General features: G+C 40.4%; 1 protein-coding gene across 7 annotated transcripts in view; it reads left to right on the forward strand.

The window, feature by feature from the left end:
• Brd8 (bromodomain containing 8) overlaps positions 1-23,936 on the forward strand; it is a 43,589-nt gene that overhangs the window by 11,023 nt on the left and 8,630 nt on the right. Inside the window, exons 3-24 of one of the 7 annotated variants that reach the window (XR_002393846.2) lie at positions 1,025-1,094; positions 2,769-2,818; positions 3,800-3,922; positions 4,239-4,319; positions 4,731-4,795; positions 6,315-6,451; positions 6,950-7,168; positions 7,581-7,725; positions 8,738-8,947; positions 9,331-9,611; positions 9,941-10,393; positions 10,686-10,779; positions 10,980-11,026; positions 11,780-11,994; positions 12,418-12,510; positions 12,732-12,800; positions 13,185-13,362; positions 14,877-14,981; positions 15,457-15,501; positions 20,045-20,323; positions 21,444-21,710; positions 22,459-22,633. Coding sequence is in view for 6 of the 7 variants with exons in the window: in XM_013071132.3 (XP_012926586.2) it covers positions 1,025-1,094; positions 2,769-2,818; positions 3,800-3,922; positions 4,239-4,319; positions 4,731-4,795; positions 6,315-6,451; positions 6,950-7,168; positions 7,581-7,725; positions 8,738-8,947; positions 9,331-9,611; positions 9,941-10,393; positions 10,686-10,779; positions 10,980-11,026; positions 11,780-11,994; positions 12,418-12,510; positions 12,732-12,800; positions 13,185-13,362; positions 14,877-14,981; positions 15,457-15,501; positions 20,045-20,323; positions 21,444-21,710; positions 22,476-22,633 (3,384 nt within the window). In the remaining variant the exon portion in view is untranslated. Of the gene's footprint in view, positions 1-1,024; positions 1,095-2,768; positions 2,819-3,799; positions 3,923-4,238; positions 4,320-4,730; positions 4,796-6,314; positions 6,452-6,949; positions 7,169-7,580; positions 7,726-8,737; positions 8,948-9,330; positions 9,612-9,940; positions 10,394-10,685; positions 10,780-10,979; positions 11,027-11,779; positions 11,995-12,417; positions 12,511-12,731; positions 12,801-13,184; positions 13,363-14,876; positions 14,982-15,456; positions 15,502-17,251; positions 17,625-20,044; positions 20,324-21,443; positions 21,711-22,458; positions 22,634-23,936 lie in introns of those variants that run through there. The other 6 variants (XM_013071132.3, XM_004841802.4, XM_013071131.3 and 3 more) reach the window with 6 other exon arrangements.

A 23,936-nucleotide genomic window follows, 5' to 3' on the forward strand; every position in this document is an offset into this window, starting at 1 on the left:
GTTCCACTGCCTGCCTTGCAAGCACAAGGAACCGAGTTCCATCTCTGATACCAAAAAACAAAAAAACTTTTTTTTTTGATAGTCGTCCATATAATACTATAACAAAGTTGAAATCTTTTTACACTCTTCCTTGAACCTACAGTTTATTTTCATTTTTACCAGTATCTTTGTATTGATACCACAACTTTTTTTGCTGCACTAGGAATTTAACACAGTGCCTCCTGTATACTAGGCAAGCACTCTACAACTGAGCTACATCCCTAGGCCAAGACAGAACATTTTTTGTTTTTGTTTTTGAGCTATATAGTTTAGGCTGGCCTTGAACTCACTGTGTAATCTAGGCTGGCCTCAAACTCGAAGTGATCCTCCTGCCTCAGCCTCCTGAATACTGTGATTATAGGCATGTGTCACCACATCTGGCCCAAGACAGAACTTTTTTAAAAGAACAAATTGGGTAGGGGCCGGGGATTTAGCTCAGTGGTTTCACCACCTGCTGCGCAAGCGCAAGGCCCCGAGTTCAATCCCTGGTACCAAAAAAAAAAAAAAAAAAAGAACAAGTTGGATTTGGTGGTACATGCCTATATAATCCCAACACCCTGGAGGCTGAGGCAGGAAGATCACTGCAAGTTTGAACCCAGTCTAGGCAACTTAACAAATTAGCGAGACCCTATCTCACTAAAAGATAAATAAATGAAAAAAGAAAAGAAAAAAGATAAATAAATGAAAGATACTCCAGAGTTGGGTGTGGTGATATATGACTATAGTCCTAGCACTTGGAGGCTGAGGCAGGAGGCTTGCCACAAGTTTGAGGCCAACCTGGGTTACATAGTGAGACCCTGTCTCAGAAATCAAAATGAAACAAAAATAAATAAATAAATAATAAAAAATGAAACATACATACATACATACATACATGAATGATACTCCAGAATATTTGTCAGTGGCAGTTTGAACTTGGTACTCTCAGCGTACTTCTTTTATTGTATTGTATTTGATGTGTAATAAGGCTTTCCTCATTTTGTAGGGTATCAGTTAGCAGAGCAATCAAGCCATTTGCAGAACCTGGCCGCCCTCCAGACTGGTTCTCTCAAAAAGTAAGTTACCAAGTGAAAGCTCTTCCATGGTCATCGGGATGTGAAGTAGGTTCTTTACCAGGTTGTGCCTAGTAATTACAAGACTTTTATACCATGAAGCAACTGACTAGTTGAAAATGCCTTTTTCCTTTTTCCCACTGTTTGCTAGTCTGTATGCATGTTCGATATTTCAAACTCTTGTTCTTGGTGTGACATAATAATTAAAAGCCCATGCTCTGTAGCTAGACAAATCTGAATTCTGTATGAATAATGAATACACCTAAAAACTTTGAACCATGAACCTCAGTTTTCTCATTTATAAAATAGAGGTAAGAGCTGGCCTGGGGATTTAGCTCAGTGGTGGTACCGCCTGCCTCACAAGCACAAGGTGTCCCAAGTTTGATCTCCAGTACAAAAAAAAAAAAAGAGTTGCTTCAGGATGGTTGTAAAGTTACTTGAGGTAATGTATAAGTCAGCTTTCCTATTGCTAGGAGAAATATTCAATACCCATAGCTTACAGGAGGAGAGGTTTAATTTGGCTCATCGTTTCAGAGAGTTCAGTCCATGGCTGCAAGGCAGGAACATGGCAGAAAGGCATATGGAACAAAGCTGCTCAGTTTATTTTTGGCAAGGAAGCAGAATTGGGAAACAGCACCAGAGAGGAAGAGGCCAGGGATCAGATTCCAAGGTGACACCTCCTTAACATGACATAGCCAGACACATCCCAGAATTATGCTTTACTAATCCCCTAGTCAGCTCCCAGGTCAGTCAAGTTCACAATTAAGGTTAACTGTCCAAAGAGAGGGGAGGGGTCTTGAGGGGGGAATGGAATAAAATAGAATTTACTTTTTAAAAAAGCTTATGGGCCGGGGATTTAGCTCAGTGGTCCCAGCACCTGCCTCACAAGCGCAAGGTCCCGAGTTCTATCCCTGGTACCAAAAAAAAATAAAAATAAATTTAAAAATTAAAAAAGCTTAACTGTCAGAACATGTAAAACATTTAGCACAGTGCCTTGCGTGTTGTAAATATTCAGTAGACTGTAACTATAAATACTGGTACAAGCCAGTTGTGGTGGCGCTCACCTATAATCCCTGCACTCGGGAGGCTGAGGCAGGAGGATCATAGAGAGTTCGAGGCCAGCCTGGGCCACAAAGTGAGTTTGGGGCCAGCCTGAACTACAAAGCAAGACCCTGCCTCAAAAAAAGCCCAATAAATAAATAATAAATAAATTAAATATTGGTGCAGTAATTAAGTTGGCATTTCCCAAATACACAGATTCTAAGCCAGAAGACTTTTCAGAATCCTGGTATTGATTATTTTGAATTGATTTGATTGTGAAGTAATTTGTCTTCCTAGAAATCACATATATCTTGAACATAGCTACCTTCTCTAATCTGTTTAAACTTTGAAAGCTTATTCCTTTCCAGGTTTGCTCATTACATTTTCTTTTTTTTTTAAATTAATTTTATTGGTACATTTTAGATATATATAATGATCACATTCAACATAGGGGATTTGTGCCTGTACATAATATATCTTACTTCTTCATTTTCCCCAATCCCCTCCCCTCCCTCCAACTCCTCTGTCCCTGCTTATGTACAAAAGCTTTGGTTCCATTTTTTCCCTTCTATTCTTTTTTTCCCTTCCTTCCTTTCCCTCTCCCCTTGCTCATCACATTTTCATTTTTTTCTGTAGCACTGTGCTTCTCAGTACTCAGAGCTCTTGGAGACAACTGAGACTCCAAAGTGAGTATAAAGCCAGGTACTTCAGTCAAATCCCTTTAGTGGGAAGCTTTTTACTCTGGACATCTTTTATTTATAGTTACTTGGTGGTAAAAGTATTGAAATGGGGATGTAGCTCAGTGGTAGTGTTTGCCTAGCATGCATGAGGCCCTGGGTTTAATCCCTTGTACCAGTACACATCACTACCACCACCACCACTCCTGCCCTGTAAGAAAAAGTACAGTAAGTTCCTGACTTAGGAACAAGTTCCATTCTGGGAGTACGTTTGTAAGTTGTGTTCATTCATAAGTCTGACAGATTTGAGTCTTACACATCTTTGACACAAATATACAATATAAGGCATAAAAAACCTTAATGTGTTCCATGATAATGTCCTTGTTCTTTAGAATTGTGCCAGTGGTTGAATGATTCATATTAGAAGAAAAAGTGATCTCTACCATCTTTTCTCCTTGGTCTAGTCTCTCAATTATTTTCACTTTTGTTTCCATGATTATTTCTTTGCACTTCCTAGCAGTTCCCTCCACATCAATATGGCTTTTTTCTTTCTTTCTTTTTTTTGGTACTGGGGATTGAACTTGGGTCCTTGCGCTTGCGCAGCAGGCGGTGAAACCACTGAGCTAAATCCCCGGCCCAACATGGCTTTTTTCTTGCTAACATCCTGGGCTCTGATTGAGCACTGTACTACTGTACACTATCGCGCTGTACAGTAAGTACACAGCAGCACAATTGTGACAATGTCCAGCAGACACATGAGCTACTTCCATGATTTGTTTGCATCTACAAATGTTCATAATGTGAGGTCCATTTGTATTGATGAACTTTCGCAACTGGAATGTTCACAAGTTGGGGACTTACTGTATATGGGAATTTATTTATGAATAAGTAGCAAGGCTCAAAGCAAATGGGAGTGGGAATAAATGTTCTGTAATTGAAATATGGAGGAGAGTTTTGTGTTTTGTTTTGTTTTTATTTTATTTTCCATAGACGGAAACGAGGTGAAAAAGGAGAAGTGGTAGAAACTGTTGAAGATGTTATTGTTCGGAAACTGACTGCTGAGAGAGTTGAGGAACTAAAGAAAATAATAAAGGAAACTCAGGAGAGATACAGGTACTTAGCAGACAGCATGTAAAATAGTTGGGAAAAACAAAGGTCTGAATTCTGGTACTGGTCTTTCTGTGTAGTCCAGGTTGGCCTTGAAGTTGCTGTATACTGAAGGCTGTTCTCAGAATCATCCTCCTGCCTCAGCCTCCCAAGTGCTGGGATTATATTCATGTGATATGTGCCTCTAATCTCAGCTACTTCAGGAATTGAGGCGGGAGGATCAGTTAATTCCATGAGTTTGGGGACATTCTGGACAATATAGTGAGATATCATCTGAATGGGATAAAAAATAAGCCTTTTCTACCTACCTGTCTTTCTACAGACGGTTGAAAAGAGATGCAGAACTAATTCAAGCTGGACACATGGACAACAGGCTGGATGAGCTTTGCAATGACATTGCAATGTGGGTTATATTATTCTTCCATTTATGCTCCTTTTTATCTCTCTCCCCCATCAAGTAATCTAGCTTATTTCCTCTGCTTCCCATCCCTGTAAATTTGAGACAGATTCTGGGAAGGCAAACCTGCAGAGTGGTCTGGTGGCTAGGAGGGCACAGTGTAACCTAGAGGGGGATGTGTTGGAACATTTCCATATGAGAACAGAACAGTTCTAATTTAAGAGTGCCTCTCTTCCCTGAGTGAAGAACTGGAAGTTAATACATACCAGCTGGCTATTTTGGTAATTAGAATTCCTGTTTGGGCCTTTCTCCCAGAATGTACTGATTTGGTAAAAAAAAAAATTTCATGAGAGCACTGTGAACTACCGGGAGGAGCTAGAGCTGGCTAGCATCTAACCTTTAATTCCCTTTTTTTAGGAAAAAGAAATTAGAGGAAGAAGAGGCTGAAGTAAAGAGGAAGGCTACAGATGCTGCATACCAAGGTAAACTGAACTAAATGCCTCTGTTGAGCAATTGATTTTACAATACTGCATGCTAATGACAGTCGAAGACTGTTGTGTGACAGAATTCACTAGGAAGCTTTTCTCTTGTCATCTTCTCTCCCTGGTTGGTTGTTTTTGTTTTTGTTATTTTTGGTACCGTTGATCGAACTCAGGACCTTGTGCTTGACAGGCAGGGATGGCGCCACTGAGCTAAATCCCTGGCCCTGATTGGTTTTTGTCTTTTTAACATTGTCTTCTTTTTTTGTGGTGCTGGGGATTGAATCCAGGCTGTTCTCATATCCCACACTTCACTGAGTCATTCTTAGTCTTGAGAATAGGTAACTTTAGTCAAACAGCTATGTGTCATTTCAGGTGGAGTACTTCAAAGTTAAGGCTTCCATATGGTGTGAATAAGCAGACATCTTTTTAAGAGGATGTTCCAGTCTACTAATATGTTTCCAAAGTTAGCAGAAAGTTAGACTTGTCAGAGTTCTTTCTATCCTTTTTATGTACCTCCTTCTTACTGATTTTGTCATGTCTCACAATTTCCTAGTTGTAGCTTCTGATACAAGAAGAATGCTTTGGCCTCTTGCTGGCTCGCCAGAGCTATAGGGAAGTTAAAACTTTACTCTCTGAAGTTTTAATAATTTAAGTCTCTGGAGCAAACTGACAGTAGACAAATTAACAAGAAAAAAGGGATACAAATTTGTTATGTGCATTTGCACAGGAGCCTCATGAAATATAAGTAGGGGCTCAATGGTAGAGCACTTGTCTAGCATTCCTTAGATCCTGGATTCAGACTCCATCCCCCACCCCCGATTCCTATGATCTGTTATTCTTCTACCAGAGTAAAAACATGCCTTAATGTCCAGGGAGGAATCTCTCAGAAAATGTGCTCTTAGATCTCACTAAACCTCTAATTTACTTTTAGGCCACAATGACTTGATAATAAGATATTGAAAACATAATTAAGATTTTAGAAGTTGAAGGCTTGTGAAAAGATTGAAAATAGCTCAGTCATTGGATAAGGGGAGAAACTTAAGCATTGGCAATTCTGGGAATATGTTCATGCTATGAACAAATGAGATTGTTCCCTCTTTTTAAAAGCAAAATCTTGCCAGGTGTGGTGGTGCACACCTGTAATCCTAGCACTTGGAATTCTGGGGCAGGAGGATCACCATGAGTTTGAGGTCAGCCTGGGCTACATAGTGAGTTCAAGACCAGCCTGAACTGCATAGTGAGACCCTGTCTCCAAAAAACAATATAATAAGGAGTATATAAACTGTTTTCCCACTCCAAGGACTTTTGGGATAGAGTTTACTACTTAGTGTGAGAGTTGCTCTTAGAAAAAATTTAAAAATTATCTCCAGGAATGTTAAACCTTTCTAATCCAAATTTATACTGTTTTAGTAGTATAGCATTCTTATTTGTCCTTCATTGTATAATAGCAGAGTAGTACTCTACCTAGTTTCATTTATTTAATCTTGGAATATTTAGGCTTTGTTCTCTTATGTTCTAGCTCGTCAGGCAGTAAAAACACCCCCTCGGAGGTTACCCACTGTGATGGTCCGCTCTCCAATAGATTCTGCCTCCCCAGGAGGTGAATATCCCCTTGGGGACTTGACTCCAACCACTATGGAAGAGGCTGCCTCTGGGGTGAGTATATTTCCATCCATTGGAATTGGCCAGTGAAGTGCAGTAAGCCAGCAGAGAGTTGAGTGATGAGGAAACTACTTTTTGCCTAGAGATAACTTTCTTGGTCTAAATGCTGAATACTTTCCCATGTACTGTGATCTAAGATAAGGATGTACCTAAAAGCTCTTTTGATAGATAGGCAAATGACTATGTTCAGGAATTGTTTGCTAATTATACTAGTATATTTCCTGATGAAATAAGGGATAATTTCCTTATAAATATATTGGTAGGGGTATGGAGTTTATAAATGGCAGGTTGTATAGAATGGTTGGGTCATTGTAGATTTGAGTGGGTGGAAGAGAAAATATTGTAGAGAAGTATAGCTAAGACGAGGAGTAGAGGGTTTCTGGGCATTTCCACTCAGAACTAATAAAATAATAGTCACACTAACCCAACCAGATTAGTAGGGAACCTTCCATAGTTTGAGAAGTCAGATAAAGGTTCTCTGTTGTCTCTTAGGTAACCCCTGGGACTTTGCCGAGTACCCCAGTCACCTCGTTTCCTGGGATTCCTGACACCCTTCCTCCAGGCTCTGCACCCTTAGAAGCCCCCATGACCCCAGTAACAGATGATTCACCCCAGAAAAAGATGCTTGGACAGAAAGCAACTCCACCCCCCTCCCCTCTGCTGTCAGAGCTCTTGAAGAAGGGCAGCCTCCTGCCTACTAGCCCCAGACTGGTATGGAGACTTCTGTGGGTGTTTGAGAGCTGTGGTGATTTAGTACTTGGAAGGGAGTGCCTGGGACCTAAAATGTGACATGGAAAAAAAAAGTTCAAAAGAGGAAGAGATGTCCTAGTTAAATGTTAATAAAAAAATAATAATAACAACAGTAATAATAATGTAGTAGGTTAATAGTGTCCTTGGATCCTGAAGAATCAGAACCACAATTATTTTTGTTTTCTTCTCCAGAGAACTCTTGTGAAATAAGTTCTGGACATTATAGCTTAGAGTTTCCCATGGGTCTTGAGTTATTCTCTGTGGGTAGTAAGTTTTAGTTTTCAAGAAGTTTGGTTGACTGCTGCAGTTCTTTTTGGGAAGTGGTAGTAAAGGAAAGCTTGAGTGTAGCCTTCACCTCTATTCTTCCTGGTAGGTCAATGAGAGTGAAATGGCTGTGGCTTCGGGCCACTTGAACAGTACGGGTGTCCTTCTGGAGGTAGGCGGGGTCCTTCCCATGATTCATGGTGGGGAGATACAGCAAACACCCAATACTGTTGCAGCCTCCCCTGCTGCTTCAGGTAAGTGACTACTCTTCCTTTAATCTACTTCAGAGATAATAAACTTGATTTCAGAGTTTGTTATAAACAGTTGTTAAACCTAGATTTAAAACCCAACTATTTTTTTTAGCTTTTTGGAGCTTCTCTACCTGTTAAGCAACATAGTGCTTGAGATTACTAATCTATTCCATCTTTAAAATATTGATAATTTGAGCTGGGTGTAGTTGGCATACAAGCCTGTGATCCTAGCACTTGGGAGGTAGAGGTAGGAGGATTGCTGGAGTTGGAGGCCACCCTGCACTACAAAGCAAGATCTTGTCTCACACAAAAAGATAGAGAGATAGAGAGATAGTGTGAAATAGTGATTGACCATGGCATAGATGTTGATCATAGTAACGATACAGTGTATGAAGATGCTTCTCTTGGCTTGCAAAATTGTGGAAAGGCACTAGAGAGACTTGAGATTATGGAACAGGGGAAAGAGATTTGGAACCAGAGATCTGGACTTGATTCTCAGACTTTCCCAACATTGATTTTATGACCTTGGGTAGCTAACTTAACTATTGAGGCTTATTTTCCTATTTTACTAATTGTGATGTGTATAGTTTAGTGGGATATGGTGAGAATTGAGGTTAAAAATGTAAAGAGAAAATGGCTTTACAAAATGTAACATTAGATATTGGATTTGAATGTTGTTGAACTTGGGTGGTTCATAGCATCCTGAACCTCAAAGGAAGTGACAGATTTATTCATACCGGATTTTGTTTTGTTTTTATTGTTCCTGGTAACTGAGGAAAAGTTACCTCCCATTTTTCTTAAATTTTGTGTTGTAGTACTTTGGTTCATTTGTAAGTTGGAAGATCTTAGGTGAGGTTAAAGAAAGTAAGGCTATAGATGATGAGCTTATTAAACATGAGTTGCTTTCATCCTTTGAAACTATAAAATATTTTCTTGGTTGAGTCTTAAAGTGGCTGTTGCTTCTTGTTCATATGCTTTCTTCTTATCTCATTTTGTATACCTCTTTGTCTGTTAGGTGCTCCCACTCTTTCCCGGCTTTTAGAAGCTGGTCCTACACAGTTCACCACACCTCTTGCTTCCTTCACTACTGTTGCCAGTGAGCCTCCAGTTAAACTTGTGCCACCCCCTGTAGAGTCTGTGTCCCAGGCTACCATTGTCATGATGCCTGCGCTGCCAGCACCATCCTCTGCTCCGGCTGTCTCCACTCCTGAAAGTGTAGCTCCAGGTGCGTCCCTGACCCACGCCCTGAGCAGCTGCTAGGACCAAAATTTCATTTTGAGCTTTAGAAAAATGACCAAGAGATTAGCTCCAATTCAGATGGTTCTGTTCTTTCTCTGTAGACATGTGTTATCTTTATCCTTAGAAAACAAGGATATGGGTGGGCATTTGTGTTGGGATAAAACAGTTAAGTGTACAAATATGAGCAGGCTTGAGAATGTTCTTATCTTACTTTCTAAAGACTGGGGAGAAGAAAATACAGGTAGATATGAGTTTCTGACTTTTAAGGGTGTGGGTACTTGATACCTGCCTATAGCTCTAGTGTCATCTCTGGATGGTCACTTAGTACCCAGTAAGTTTCTGAGATGCCTTTTTCTTTCTATTATTCAGTGAGTCAGCCTGATACCTGTGTTCCTATGGAAGCTGTGGGAGATCCACATACTGTGACTGTTTCCATGGATAGCAGTGAAATCTCCATGATTATTAATTCTATCAAAGAAGAGTGTTTCCGATCAGGGGTAGCAGAGACCTCTGGAGGGTCAAAGGCTCCCAGCATAGATGGGAAGGAAGATTTAGATCTGGCTGAGAAGATGGATATTGCTGTGTCTTACACAGGTGAAGAACTGGACTTTGAGACTGTTGGAGACATCATTGCCATCATTGAAGACAAGGTAATTATTCAGCAAAACCCCAGTGAGTCTCTCATAGGTCCTATGAAGGCTTCTTTCCTTTTTGCTTTTCACTAGTAAGAATTACTTAAACAACTGTTTTGCCCATCTCTATAGGCTGAAGGCCCTTTGGTAGTTACATACTAGTCATCTCTCCAATCATCCTTACAGCACTGGTTTGTGTAGGACAGGTTGCCTGTGCATTGGTTGCTTCCAGTACATGGAGAAGATGGAGAGAGAAGCTGCAGATGCAGGCCATTTCATTTGGTGCTAACAAAATTGAGGGATTTGGGCTTCTTTCTTTGACCTCAACAGTCTGTATTATGGGACAGGTAGATGATCATCCTGAAGTGTTGGATGTGGCAGCAGTGGAAGCAGCACTGTCATTCTGTGAAGAGAATGATGACCCCCAATCCCTGCCTGGTCCCTGGGAGCACCCAATCCAACAGGAGCGGGATAAGCCAGTACCTCTCCCTACACCAGAGATGACAGTCAAGCAAGAGAGGTTGGACTTCGAGGAAACAGAAAACAAGGGAATCCACGAACTGGTGGACATCAGGGAGTCTGGTGTTGATATCAAGGTGGAACCTACAGAACCAGAGCCAGGCATTTCAGGGGCTGAAATAGTATCTGCAGTTGTTCCAACCACAAGTATGGAGCCACCAGAACTCAGGAGTCAAGACTTAGATGAGGAGCCCAGAAGTGCTACAGCTGGAGAGATTGCTGAAGCAAATGGTTCCAGCGGGAAAAGTGATGAGATGCCACTTACATCTGTGAAGACAGAGGTATATTAATAAGATCAGGAGCTGGGGAGATGGAGGATTATAACTTAGTTAAGAAGTGTTGGCTTAGACTTTTGATTCTTCAGTTGCATGCCTGACTCCTGACATGTTTCATTTATCTAAAGCCCATAGATTGTAATTAGTGCTGTATACACTTTGTTAAGATGGCCATTTGAATCATAGTGTATGAGTTGGACTTAGAATTTCTTCTGTGGTCTTAATAGTGAAGAATAAAATATGGGAGTTATAGCAGTTTACCGGTGCTTAGGATACTTGTTCTTTTTTTGGTCTTTAGGCATCCCCTGAAAGCATGTTGTCTCCATCACATGGCTCAAATCTCATTGAAGATCCTTTAGAGGCAGAGGCACAGCACAAGTTTGAAATGTCAGGTAAATAAAAGACAGGAAATCTGTACTCTGTAACTAACTTGAAATTCTTTTGCTTTGGCTTCTGAGGGTTTGTGGGTTGTGGGCAAGTAGAGGAGGTAGAATAGGTCAGTGTGGAAAGGAGAGCTGCAGGGGACTGTGGTCCATAGTATGGGGAAGGCTAAGGTGGAAAAATCTTCAGGTAGTCTTTCTCTCCTCTGCAGACTCATTGAAAGAAGAATCAGGGACTATTTTTGGAAGCCAGATAAAGGTATTTCAGACTTTTCTTTATTCCTCTTGCCATGTGATTAGATTTCCCTATATAGCACTATTTTTTAAATTAAATTTTAGTAAACTCACGGCTTTATTCTCTGAGGTGAGACTGGTAAGGAGTTGCATGGGGAAAAGCTGCAGTGGACAGTCTGTCACAGCAGGAGTATGATAGCAGTATGTGCCTCCTGTCTGTAAGAGTGTGAACATCACACAGACATTTATTTTCATATAGTGCCTGAAGAAGCTTTGCCCAGAATGATTTGGAGTGAATAGGAGGAATACCAGAGCCAGGGAGAATTTACAGGCATTCCAAATTATCCAAAGAGAATCATCCAGTTTTCTTTTTAGAATTACTAAAGCAGTAGTAACAGAGAAAAGTAATGTGATGTGAGCTTGCTCCATCAGATGAGACATGAAATAAAACTATTTTTGATAACTTTGTACCCAGGGTCAGAGTTCCTCTCAAGAGCAAGGGGAAGGAAGGAACGCCTCTTAGCTTAGTCTTAAGTAAGTAGCTTTTTTTTTTTTCTTCCTTTTAAAGAAAGATCCTGGGTTTTATTCTTTGTCCAGGTTCTAAATTACTTTACTTAGTTCTATAAATAGATGGTAGTATAAGTGATAGAGGGCTCAGTCAAAAAACAGTGTGAGGCCATTTCTAGAACTGATCTAACCCAAAAGACAGATCATGTTTAGTGATGCTTTGCTGGATAGTTTTGCTTGCATTTCTTAACTGGAGCACACTGTGTCTAAGGATGCCCCAGGTGAGGATGAGGAGGAAGATGGAGTCAGTGAAGCAGCCAGCCTAGAAGAACCTAAGGAAGAAGATCAAGGAGAAGGCTATTTGTCAGAAATGGATAATGAACCCCCTGTGAGCGAGAGTGATGATGGTTTTAGCATACACAATGCTACGCTGCAATCACATACACTGGCAGACTCCATCCCTAGCAGCCCTGCTTCTTCACAGTTGTGAGTATCTGATACTCTTTTGTTGAGGCCAAGATAGTGAAGATGAGAAGTAGGAGGGGATTTAGTGTCTCATCTTTCCTTTCTTAGTCCAGGGCAAATATTTAACAAGAAGTAAATAGGACTGTGTGCATGCATGCACATATGTGTGGTTTTTTGTTTTTTGGTTATTTTTTATTTTGGTACTGCAGATCAAACTTGGGACCTTGCCCTTGTGAGGCTCATGCGGCAGAAACACTGAGCTAAATCCCTGGCCCTGTGTGTGTGTTTTTGAGATAGTCTTGCTATGTAACCCAGGCTGGCCTTGAACTCTCTGTGATCCTCCTTCAGACTCTCAAGTGCTGGGATTATAGCTGTGTGTCACCACTCCTGGCTAGGACTTTTAAAAAACTTAAGCCTAGTAGAATTCCTCTGTCTCTATTTCAGCTCTGTCTGTAGTGAGGATCAAGAAGCTATTCAGGCCCAGAAAATCTGGAAGAAAGCCATCATGCTTGTATGGAGAGCTGCAGCTAATCATAGGTGAGTGGGCCTTACCAATCAGTAGGATCATTTTCTCTTGCTGTTCCTCATTGTTGGGTGACCAGAAAAAGAAGTCTTGGGTAGGCTTTCATAAGTAGGCTTTTTTACACTGCTGGTGTTGGCTTTTACTATTTTCAGCCACTTAAATTCCTTCTCCCATGAGCCTGAAAAATAAGTCAGAAATTGCAGTTTATTTTTTATTTTATTTTGCTTTTGGACAGGTATGCCAATGTCTTTCTGCAGCCCGTTACAGATGATATAGCACCTGGTTACCACAGCATTGTACAGAGGTAAGCCATGGTCCATCCAGCATGCTAACTTGCCTGAATTGTAAGTCATCCAGACAGTGAATTTTGGCTTTAGACATAAGTCTAAGGCAATCATTTTTTTTACATAAGAATAACCATGTACTAAATTGACCATTCCAGTGTCTGAGTCACCAATAGTTTAAAAGAACAAACCCCTTTTATTCCTTTCTCAGTACTTATTATACAGACTGATTGCTTTTTGGGTTTAATGCATGTTTTGGGACAAGGAGTTGGCATTTTATATCTCAGCAGTGGAGATGTGAAGGTATATATGAGGAGGTCTGTATGGTGACAATGTATTTAGAAATCCAGGTGAGTCCTCTTTTTGTTCCCACTACCATTTACCCTTGCTCTTTTGTTTGTTAGGCCTATGGATTTGTCAACTATTAAGAAAAACATTGAAAATGGACTGATCCGCAGCACAGCTGAATTTCAGCGTGACATTATGCTGATGTTTCAGAATGCTGTAATGTATAATAGCTCTGATCATGATGTCTATCATATGGCAGTAGAGATGCAGCGAGATGTTTTGGAGCAAATCCAGGTACTTTGAGGATCCTTTATTTTGACAGAACAGGGTGCTGTGGCTTTTACTTGGAATAATCATCAGGGACATAATAACATTTTGTTCTTGCTCTACTCGTGTTGATTTTTCTCTGATCTTGATGAGGAAGTTATGATAGAAGAGTCAGTCTTGGGCAAATAACTTCAGTTTTCTGAAGGATTGCTTATATGTGTCTCTTGGGATTGAATTTAGGGCCTTCACACTGAGCTGGATTCTCAGCCCTTTTAAAATTTTTATTTATTTTTATTTTGAGACAGATGCTCCCTAAGTTGCCCAGGATGGGCTTGAACTTCTGATCCTCCTACCTCAGCCTACCAGAGTGCTAGGATTATAGGCATGTGCCAGCATGCCTGGCTCATTTTTAAAATTTTGATTTTTATAGTGCTGAAGATCCAATACAAAGCCTCAGGGATGTTGGGCAAGTGCTCTACCAGTGAGCTATATCCCCAGCATGAAGTTTTTTAATGACGAGTTTAAAAAATGAATGTATGTTTTAAAATTATACAGGGGCTGGGGATTTAGCTCAGTGGCAACATGCCTGCCTCCTAAGCACAAGGTCCTGAGTTCGATCCCTGGAACCGGGAGAAAAAAAAAATTTATACAAAATATCTGGTTTGTGTACCCAGAGTTTTCTCTGTCCCATTTTTATGACCAGATACCTACTTCTGTCCTGAAGTTGCATTACCAGGCACCCTTTGAAATGTTGAATCTTGAAGGAATAATTTTTGCAGAGTCTGCCAAATTACTTTAGTTGAGAAATGGTCTTTGCGAGGGCAGAGTTTTTGCTCTTACAACAGAGTTGAGGAGCTAGTTGGCATTTTCAGATTTATTGATTTGATTGAGTTGTGTTTTGTTTTTTTTTAAAACAAAGTCTTGTCCAGGGATTTAGCTCAGTGGTTCTGCCGCCTGCCTCGCAGGCACAAGGTCCAGTGTTCGATCCCTGGTACCAAAAAAAAAAAAAAATCTAAAACAGTCTTTCTAGGTAGCCCAGGCTGGCCTTGAACTCATAGTGATCCTCCTATCTCAGCCTTCCAAGTGAAGTGCTAGGATTATAGGTGTGTGCCACTATATGGCCCTTTCAGATTCTTTAGGATGCCTATTACAATTAAATTAAAACTTAATATGCTCAATTTCCAATAAGTCAAGAAGTATTTGTGAGGGCCGGGGATTTAGCTCAGTGGTTCTGGTGCCTGCCTCACAAGTGGAAGGTCCTGAGTTCAATCCCCGGTACCAAAAAAAAAGTATTTGAGGGCTGGGGATATAGCACCATAGCATGCTTGCCTAGCATGCCCTAATCCCCTAGTACCATCAAAAAAAAAAAAAAAAAAAAAAAAAATTTGAATAGAATGTCTAAAGCCCTGGGTTCAATCTCCAGCACCACTAAAAAAAGATATTTGAGTAGAAGGGTAAATACAAAACCCTATTTACACAGCTTGAGGTTCTTCCTAATTGGATCAGATCTCTGTGGCCAACCTTATTTTTTCTCCTTACAGCAATTCTTGGCCACACAATTGATTATGCAAACATCTGAGTCTGGGATCAGTGCTAAAAGTCTCCGAGGGAGAGATTCTACCCGAAAACAGGATGCTTCTGAGAAGGTGAGGAGACCAGCAAAGAGCCTGTTTGCCAGTCTTCCAGTGCTAGAAGTCTGAAGCATCCAAAGAACTTTATGTTACTACTTGGCACTGCCAAGCTCGTACTTTTCATGGTATACAGACACTTAGATATTAGAACGGTAGTTGTTTGCTCCCATACAAACATTGAAGAAATCTCCTATGATTAAGAGACCCAGTTAAATGGGAGGAATTTTTAGCAGTGTGAGTGAATTATTTATTCCTTTGGGAGAGTGCTCTTAAGGTGGGGGAAATGACTGAGCTCTGTCCAGTTGAGGACTTATCAGCTCCCATTCCATTGTCATAGTGGCTACATTGCTTTTGGATCTCTCTCCTCTTGTTCTTGAGTTTTTAAATTTTGTCTGTGTGTATGGTGCTTATGTCTCTATCCTGAGGTTTGGGGTGCTTGTGGCTGAGAGTTTCCGTGGAACCTGATCAGTGTTTGTTTGTCCTCTAACAGGACAGTGTCCCCATGGGCTCTCCTGCCTTCCTTCTCTCTCTCTTTGTAAGTATTGAATGGCTGCAAGGGATGGTATTGCCAGAAAGATTCTCAACTCCTGCTGGGGGTGGGTGGCAGAGGAAATCCAACATGCAGACTATGGCAATGTCTTCAGCTTCTGTTTATTCAGGTCATTGAATAAGAAACTGTCTTTTCTTCTGCATTTCTGCCCTTTTTTGCGTGTGTGTGTGTGTGTGGGCTGGGTAAGGGACTATTTATGAGATCATTGGGCTGAAAGGAAATATTTTGGGGTAGAAGGGTAAAAAGTGTGCTCTTCATTTCTTGACTCCACCATTTATCAATACTTTTCTTAAAAATACAAGATTGCTCAGAGATGCTGCTGCTACCTAACTTTTGTTGGTGTTCCTCATACTGGCAAATACATAGAATACAGTTTTTCTCAAAAGTAATTTGCAAGACTTAATTCCAGATGCACAAACACTTAGTAAAACTTAAGCTAATGATCTCAATAACATTGACTACTGCACACAGTAGTGGCTGATGAAATTATAGATAACCTTAGTAGAGCTATTCTAAAGACTTATTCTTTTTTTTTTTATTCTAAAAAAAAAATAAAGACTTGTTCTTTTCCTCTTTGCATTAAATGACTCTATGTTCATTATAGAGTGAGGCATGATATAATGGAAGGGGCATCAGGCAAAATACTCTATGGTCTTAAGGTCATTGGATAATTTCTTGGGCCCTTGTTTTCCTCATATGTGTGATAGAACTAATATACTGAAGTACCTGTCCAGCCTACCTCACAGGGATGTTGTGAGGATGAAATAAGAGTATGAATATGGAACAGACTTGAAAACAAAATTAAAAATGTTATCCAAATGCAAGGTGGTATTTTTATTCTTAACCGTTGCTTCATAGACACCTTACATTCATGAGCTCTAAAAATTTTAGAATTTTAGCATGTTAAAATACAAAAAGGGGAATGTAACTCAGTGGTAGAGCACTTGGCTAGCATGTGCTGAGACCCTGGGTTTGATCCCCTATACCAGAAAAAATGTAAAAATGATCTAGCCCAGCGAAAGTGTTCACTAGTTCATCTTGCCTACAGGCCTCTCAGCCTGTACAACAGACAGAACACTATGATCTCCGTTCTTTCTTATTGGCCCGCAGCAGTGACTCTGGATCCCCAACAGTTGGCTGGCTATTACAAGGCTGGTTAATAGGATCTTTTTATCTATTGAAGACAGCAGAGTATTGCACAAGAGGAAGGAGCTGGGCTGCAGGGAGAGAGCAGCAGATGGAAAGAAGCCTGATTGTCCTGATCTCATGGAAAACAACTGTCAGGAGGTGCTAGGGAACTAGTGCCAGGGTCAGTCTGCAGGAAAGGCCTTTCTTATAGGGATCAACAGCTGGACAGGTATGTTAGCCAAGAATCACTATCCCTACCTTTTCTGACTCTTCTAACCTTTCATTTATTCTTCCTGTTCCTTTGCACATGATTCAGGCCTGGGTGGGATGACTAATACATAGTCATTCTGTGGGACCCCAGGTGAATTCCAAGGACCTCTATGTTGGGCATAAGCAAGATACTCTGTCCTATATTTCCCTTCACAAACTACCAGGTGTTTCTGTAGGTACTCTGTGGGAAGACAGACATAAGCCCCCTTAGCCCTCTGGAATTTTTTGCTGATTTTCTCCTCTTTCCCCAAGAGATGAAATCCCCAAGATTCCTGTTGCATCTTGTCTCTTCCTCCTAACCAACTCTTACTCCCGTTCTTTTTTTGCTATCACCTAGGATGGGGGAACCAGGGGACGCCGCTGTGCTATTGAAGCAGACATGAAGATGAAAAAGTGAAGCTTTAGAGTATCATCTTTGAGCTGAGCCTGAAACAAGTAAACAAGATAGAGCTTGGGCTTGTGGGCCCAATTCTGGAAGTGGAAGTTACATGAGGAGCCACCTGGGCCACATGACATGAGCTGAGAAAATCTCTCTCAGAGAGTTAGAAGAGCACAGTTGCCTGTTTTAGGGCAAAAATCATGGGCTGTGTTAATGCCCCAATGTGTAGCTAGCAGATTGTAGCTAGTTTGTACTGTCTTGTGAAGTATACAGACTTTAAAAATAAACCTGTGAAGCGTGTATGTATAAAATAAACTGAAAGTAAACTCTAGCCTTTTCAGTGTCCTTTGTGTGCGTGTGCGTGCATACATGAATTTGGAACTTGTGGCTTCTACATGATAACTAATGTGAGAGTGAGATTGTTTAGAAGGGCAAGGTGGTTTTATGAGCTGCTGCTGCAGCTGAGAAGAGGTAAGTAACCAAGATTGAATTTATAATTAATATCTTAAAAGTATTTTGCAATAAGGAACATACTCCCTTTTTGAATGTTTGAGAAAGTTTAAGGTTTTTAAAATTCTGTTCGTGGCACTGCTTTAAGATTTTAAATGCACATAGGTAGCATTGACCATTATTTCAGTAATATTTGTCTCAATATTTGTCTTTGTAAATGATAGTTCCAGGAGAGGGCATTAGCATTTATTTCCTTCTTATTCCTGTAGGTAGGACTCTTCTTCTTTTTTGGTTGCAGGAATCAAACCCAGGGCCTTGTGCTTGCCGGGCAGGCACTGCGCTGCTGAGCTACATCCTTGGCAGTAATACTCTTGTGTATAGAGAGTTTTCTTTCTTTCTTTTTTTTTTTTTTTAAATTGAAACAGTGTCTTGTGATGTTGCCTAGGCTGGGCTCAAACTCACAGTCCTCCTGCCTCAGTCTCCCAAGTAGTAGGTGTGTGTGCCACAGTGCCTGGCAGAGAATTCTTAATTAGCATTGCCATTTGAACGCTAACACCAGCTTTTCTCAGTGGTAGAGCACCTGCCTAGCATCCATGAAGCCCTCAATTCCATCCCTTGCACCACCAAAAGTCTCAGATTCTTTCTGCCTTAAATGGAACTCTTTATGAAGCTTGGTAGGAAGCTAGATATAGTCTCTGTAAGATGATGGAATGGAATTTAATCAGGCCAAGAGTTAGAAAATGAAATACAGTGTATTACTAAGTCAGTCTACAACTGGTGACATAAACACCAAAGCGCTGAAAGTTGAAGTTTGTGCAGGGTATAGGCATTTATTGGTGGCAGTAAGGAGACAAATGTAACTAGAGTAGGGACAATACTAAGGAATAAAGCACATCAGTTAAGGGAACAAAATAGGGCTAACTTATGGAAGACTTTGGCAGATTGAGAAATTTATGTGAGCTATTCTGAAGGAGACTATTGAGTGCTGATTGGATTAAAATAGTTGGGTGTAGTGGCACATTTCTGCAATTCCATTTACTCCAGAGGCTGAGGCTGGAGAATTACAAAATTGAGATCACCCTGGGCAACTTAGTAAGACCTTGTCTCAAGCTTTTTAAGAGGGTTGGGGCTGTAGTCTAGTGGTTAGAGCACTTGCTTAGCATGAGAGAAGCTCTAGGTTCAATCTCTAGTGCTGGGGGAAAAACAACCCGGAAGACTGGCATTTGTTCAGGAACACAAAAATTGGAAGAAAGCTAGGAAGACTTGTTTACCGAATACAAGAGAAAAAAAGAGCTGGGTAGACTTAAGAAAGTAATACTGGTAAATAGAGCTAAGGAAATTTAGAAGAACAAATGATTTTGGAGATAGAAAGAAAAATGAGTTTTAGAAATGTTGAAGCAGATGGTAGGGTATCTAAAGAAAATTGACTTTTAGATGCATGGAGAAATGACAGCAGAATGCATATAAGAAGTAAAGATGGCCAGGGATGTAGCTCAGTGGTAGAGACCTTGCCTAGCATGCATTAGACCCTGGATTTGAGCCTCAGAATTGCAAAAACAAAAGAGAGATTTGGGAGCCACTTTGCAGAAGCTTTTTTTTTTTGGTACCGGGGATCGAACTCAGGCCCTTGCGCTTGGGAGGCAGGCACCGTGCCACTGAGCTAAATCCCTAGCCCTGGGAGCCACTTCAATAGAAAATAAAAAGGGCTGGGGATTTAGCTCAGTGACACCATGCCTACCTTGGAAGTACAAGGTCCTGAGTTTGATCCCTGGTACCAGAGGTAAAAAAAAAAAGGATAGTACTATAGTGAAATAAACAAAGACAATTTTTAAACTCATTGTTTCAGTTTTACTCTCAGAGGTGACAGTTCCATATGACCAAAAGTAATGCCAAAAGTAATCTTAAAGTATGTTCTGAGGATTTAATGATTAATGGGGTAAATGTAAATGCAAAAGAAATGTCCCTTTTCCCCCTGCCTAAAGTTTATTGTAGTTTAATTTATGGGTGATTCTAGAAAGGCAGAATCTGTTAACTTAGCTATGCTGCAGCTCTTTCCCTTTTGCAGTATGAGGACATCCAATTAAAAAAATGATTGAGCAATATCTTTATTATATTGGCATGAAGCCACATCTTATTCCAAAAGACAAAGATCATTTTATCTTTTAATGTCTTACTAGCTAATTTGTATTCTTCCTACTAACGAGTAGAAAACTTCTGGCCCTTTCTGCTGAACTATGAAGACAGAGATGCTCTAAGAATATTGATTTGAATGAATTTAATGCATTTTCTATATATTTACAGATGGGACATGAATGGGTTTGGTTGGATTCTGAACGAGACTATCCCAATGACTCTGAGTTGAGCAACAACTGCAGGTCTCTTCTCAGCTCCTGGGACTCCAGTCTGGATCTTGATGTGGGCAACTGGAGGGAAATTGAGGATCCAGAGGCAGAGGAACCAGAGGAAAGCAGCTCAGGGAGAGAACCTAGTGAGCCCTTTGTGAGGGATGGAGGCAGTGAGGAATCTCAGGAAGAGGCAGAGCAAATCAGCCACCAGAACCTCCTTCAGTTTCTCTCTGAGGTAACAATGAGCTCTTATTCCCAAAGCTGGAAGAACCTCAACTTTCTAAGAATACTTACCCTTATGTGTCTCTCCCACTCAAAATTGTTTGCTAGAATAAATGCTCCACTGTGGAAGTGGCTAAGGTCATTGCTGTGTTCCCAGCATTTGGTGGTAATACAGAATATGTACCAAACACATTTTTGGAATGCATGTTTTAAAACACACCCACCTCCCCAATCCTTGGGAGCCTGAATCATAGGGAGTGAGATTTCTATATGTAGAACAGCCTTACAAGTGTCCTTGCAATTCATTCTTTCAGTCATAGGTTACACTTGCCCAAACTTTTCTTGAAGCTTAAGATATTTTGGCTTCAAAGGTTGTGTTTTGTGCTGGTGTGTGGTGGTACTGGATATTGAATCCAGAATCTCACTGAGCTACACCCCCAGCCCTTTTTATTTTTTGAAACAAGAGTTTTGCTGAGTTGTCAGGACTAGCCTCAAACTTGGGATTCTCCTGCCTCAGAATACCTGGGAGTACAGTGGTAAACCACTGAGCTTAGTTTCTGGCAACATTTTAAATGTGTTCTAATTAACCTAGATAGGGCCTGGGGACCAGAAACAAATTTGGATAGAGAACTTATTATTAGTGCTACAACTGAATGCATTCAAGAGAACCTAGGTAAGAATCAGCAAATAGCCAGTTCAGATGTTGCCACTTTTCTTTAGTGTCTATAGTTGACAAAATTTTCAAGTTTTCTAGACAGCTGTTCCCATTTGATCACAGATGACATTTCAGATGAAAAGAAACATAAGCTCCCAGAAGAGGCAAAAACTACATTTTTTAAAATATAATATCCCTAGCAATTAACCCTATGCCTATGTATGTAAGATATTTGGTAAATGTTTTTTGTTTGTTTTTTGGTACCAGGGATCGAACTCAGGACCTCGCGCTTGTGAGGCAGGCGCGGCGCCACTGAGCTAAATCCCTGGCCCTGAGATTTGGTAAATATTGATGAAGTAAACCTATTTTCTTTCTCAGACTTGGTCACAATGACCATGTAAGCATATGGCATTGCTGATGAATGGACTATGATTTCCATTGGTGTTTCTATGCATCTGATAATAAACTTTGATTACAGGTAGCTTATTTAATGGAACCATTGTGCATTAGCAGCAAAGAATCAAGTGAAGGCTGCTGCCCTCCACCTGGTAGCAAACAACAAGAGGGAAGGAAATTTGAAGCTACTGAAGAAAGGGAGTCCTACAGAGAGACTAAAGAACTTTTAACCGAGATAGACCCCTTAGTAGCTGAAGAGAAAATATTGGGAGGAAATAGAAAGCCAGCAGTGACTCCAGCCCCCTCAGATATTTGTGCAACTCAGGGACTATCCACAGAAGGTGAAAAGGTAAGTGAGTAACTTATGTCAGCTGTCTGGCTGATCTTCACGAGGAGGCAGGGCCGAGTGGTCAGAGCACACAAACTAAATCCAGTGAGTTAGACTACTTGGGTCCAAATCCTGGGGTAGCATTAGTTTTAGCTATGTAATCATATGCATGTTATTGATCATTTCAAAATCTCAGTTTTCACTGCTACAAATGACATAATAGAGCTCTGTTTCATAGGTTTCCTTTGACTTTTAAATGAGACAATTCAGTGGGCTGGTGGTGCATACCTGTTGTTTCAGCTGAGGCTGAGGCAAAAGGATCACTTGAGCCAGGAATTCAAGACCAGCTTGGGCAACATAGCTAGACCTCATCTCAAAATAAATTAACAAATGAATGAGAAAATTCATGTAAAAAAAGTCAGTATAGTCCCTTGTCATGGTAAATAGTAAAATTTAGAATGCCTTTATCATTATTAATATTATTTGTCTAGCTATAGTTTTTAACTCCAGGGCAACAGATGATTTGATGTTAATGAGTAGGGCATCCAATAAGAATTGAATAAATACTACCTTTTCATTCTAGGGATAGGAGAGTACAGTCTTCAATTCTTTACCTAAGATTATTACTAAGAATTCATTGACTTAGGCCTAGTTAAGTTAGCTTTCTCTAATTTCTTTTATGGCTGTATATAATTGAGCTCTTCTCACGTGAAAGTCAGCCTTCATTTACTTTATGCAAGTTAAATTACCAGTAAATACCTTTCTTAAGTTTCCTGGAATTCCCAGGGGAAGGCTCAGCAAAAATCCAGAGGGAAAGACCAGGGTGAAGATTATGGTTCAGAGCCGGAAGACCAGCCCCCTTCAGTAGACTCTGATGATTGCTACAGCATCCAGGAAACTCCCCTGGTGGATATCCTTTTCAGCCGTGCCAGCTCCTCCAAACTGTAAGTATAGGGCTGAGGGTATAGCTCAGTGGTAGAATGCTTCCCTACCTGGCTTTGATCCCCAGCCCTGGGAGAGGGAAGGAAAAAAAGATCTATAGATAAAGAGCTGGGCATGGTGGCATACACCTGTAATCCCAGAACTCAGGAGGCTGAGGCAGGAGGATTGCCATGAGTTTAAGGCCAGTTAGGGATACATAGTGAGTTCAAGGCCAGCCTGAACTACATACTGAGACTCTATCTGAAACTCCCTCCAAATAATATATTATATATATATACATATATACACACACATATACATATATATATACATATATATATATATGTATATATATATATATTTTTTTTTTTCCCTCTAGACCCTTCTCTGGCTCCTCCTTTAGTCTATACCGCACACTATAGCCTTTGGAGCACTATTGCCAGTCTGCAGGCCTGTTCTACATCCTTGCTTTTATTTTCACTTGTATGGGATTCACTTCAATATAAGTGGAAATAAAGGTAGGCAAGGAATTGTTTGGTTTTTTTTTAGTACTGGGGATCAAACTCCGGTCCTCGCGCTTGCGTAGGAGGTGGCGAAACCACTGAGCTAAATCCCCAGCCCTGGAATTGTTTCTTAAAATATGGCAGGTGTTACTGAGCATGAGGTGCATGCTTGTAATCCCAGGTACTTCAAAGGCTGAGGCAAGAGGACTGCAAGTTTGAGGCCAGCCTTGGCAATTTAATTGTCTATCTCAAAAAAATAAAAAGGGCTGGAGATGTAGCTCAGTGGTGGAGCACTTGCCCTGGGTTCTATTCCTAATACCATCAGGAAAACAAGGTTAATTATGAGGTTACAGAACTTAGGGGTTAGTCCCTTTCATACAGTTAACACATGAAATATCTGTTACGTGGATGTGTGAGTGAAGTTGTATCAGTACTAGAACCAAGAAGCTAATATTCATTCTGCTTGTATGATCAGAAATAAAGGAAGAAATTTGTTTTAAATGTCTTATACTAATAGGGGTGTGTGATGATAGCATTTAGTTTTGTAAATAATTCATTTAAGGATACACTGGCTATGGAATATAGTAAAATTACATAATTTTTGTAGTGATTTAGGTGTAGGGGAGAATGAATAGGAATAGTTATGTGGAGATACTCAAATTGGAGAAAGATAATGAGAGTTGTGGTCTCACATGGATGTACACTACGTGGAACATAATGCAGAATGAGAGTATGAAGCCTTAGGTTTGAAGAGAACCCTCATAGAAGGAATGATGTAGTGTGTAAAGTGGAAAGTGTAACATGGTATTTAAAATTGCAGTAA

Source organism: Heterocephalus glaber, unplaced genomic scaffold, assembly GCF_053883595.1.
Source record: "Heterocephalus glaber isolate CG9 unplaced genomic scaffold, H.glaber_assembly_v1.0 deba00001465, whole genome shotgun sequence".
NCBI lineage: Eukaryota > Metazoa > Chordata > Mammalia > Rodentia > Bathyergidae > Heterocephalus > Heterocephalus glaber.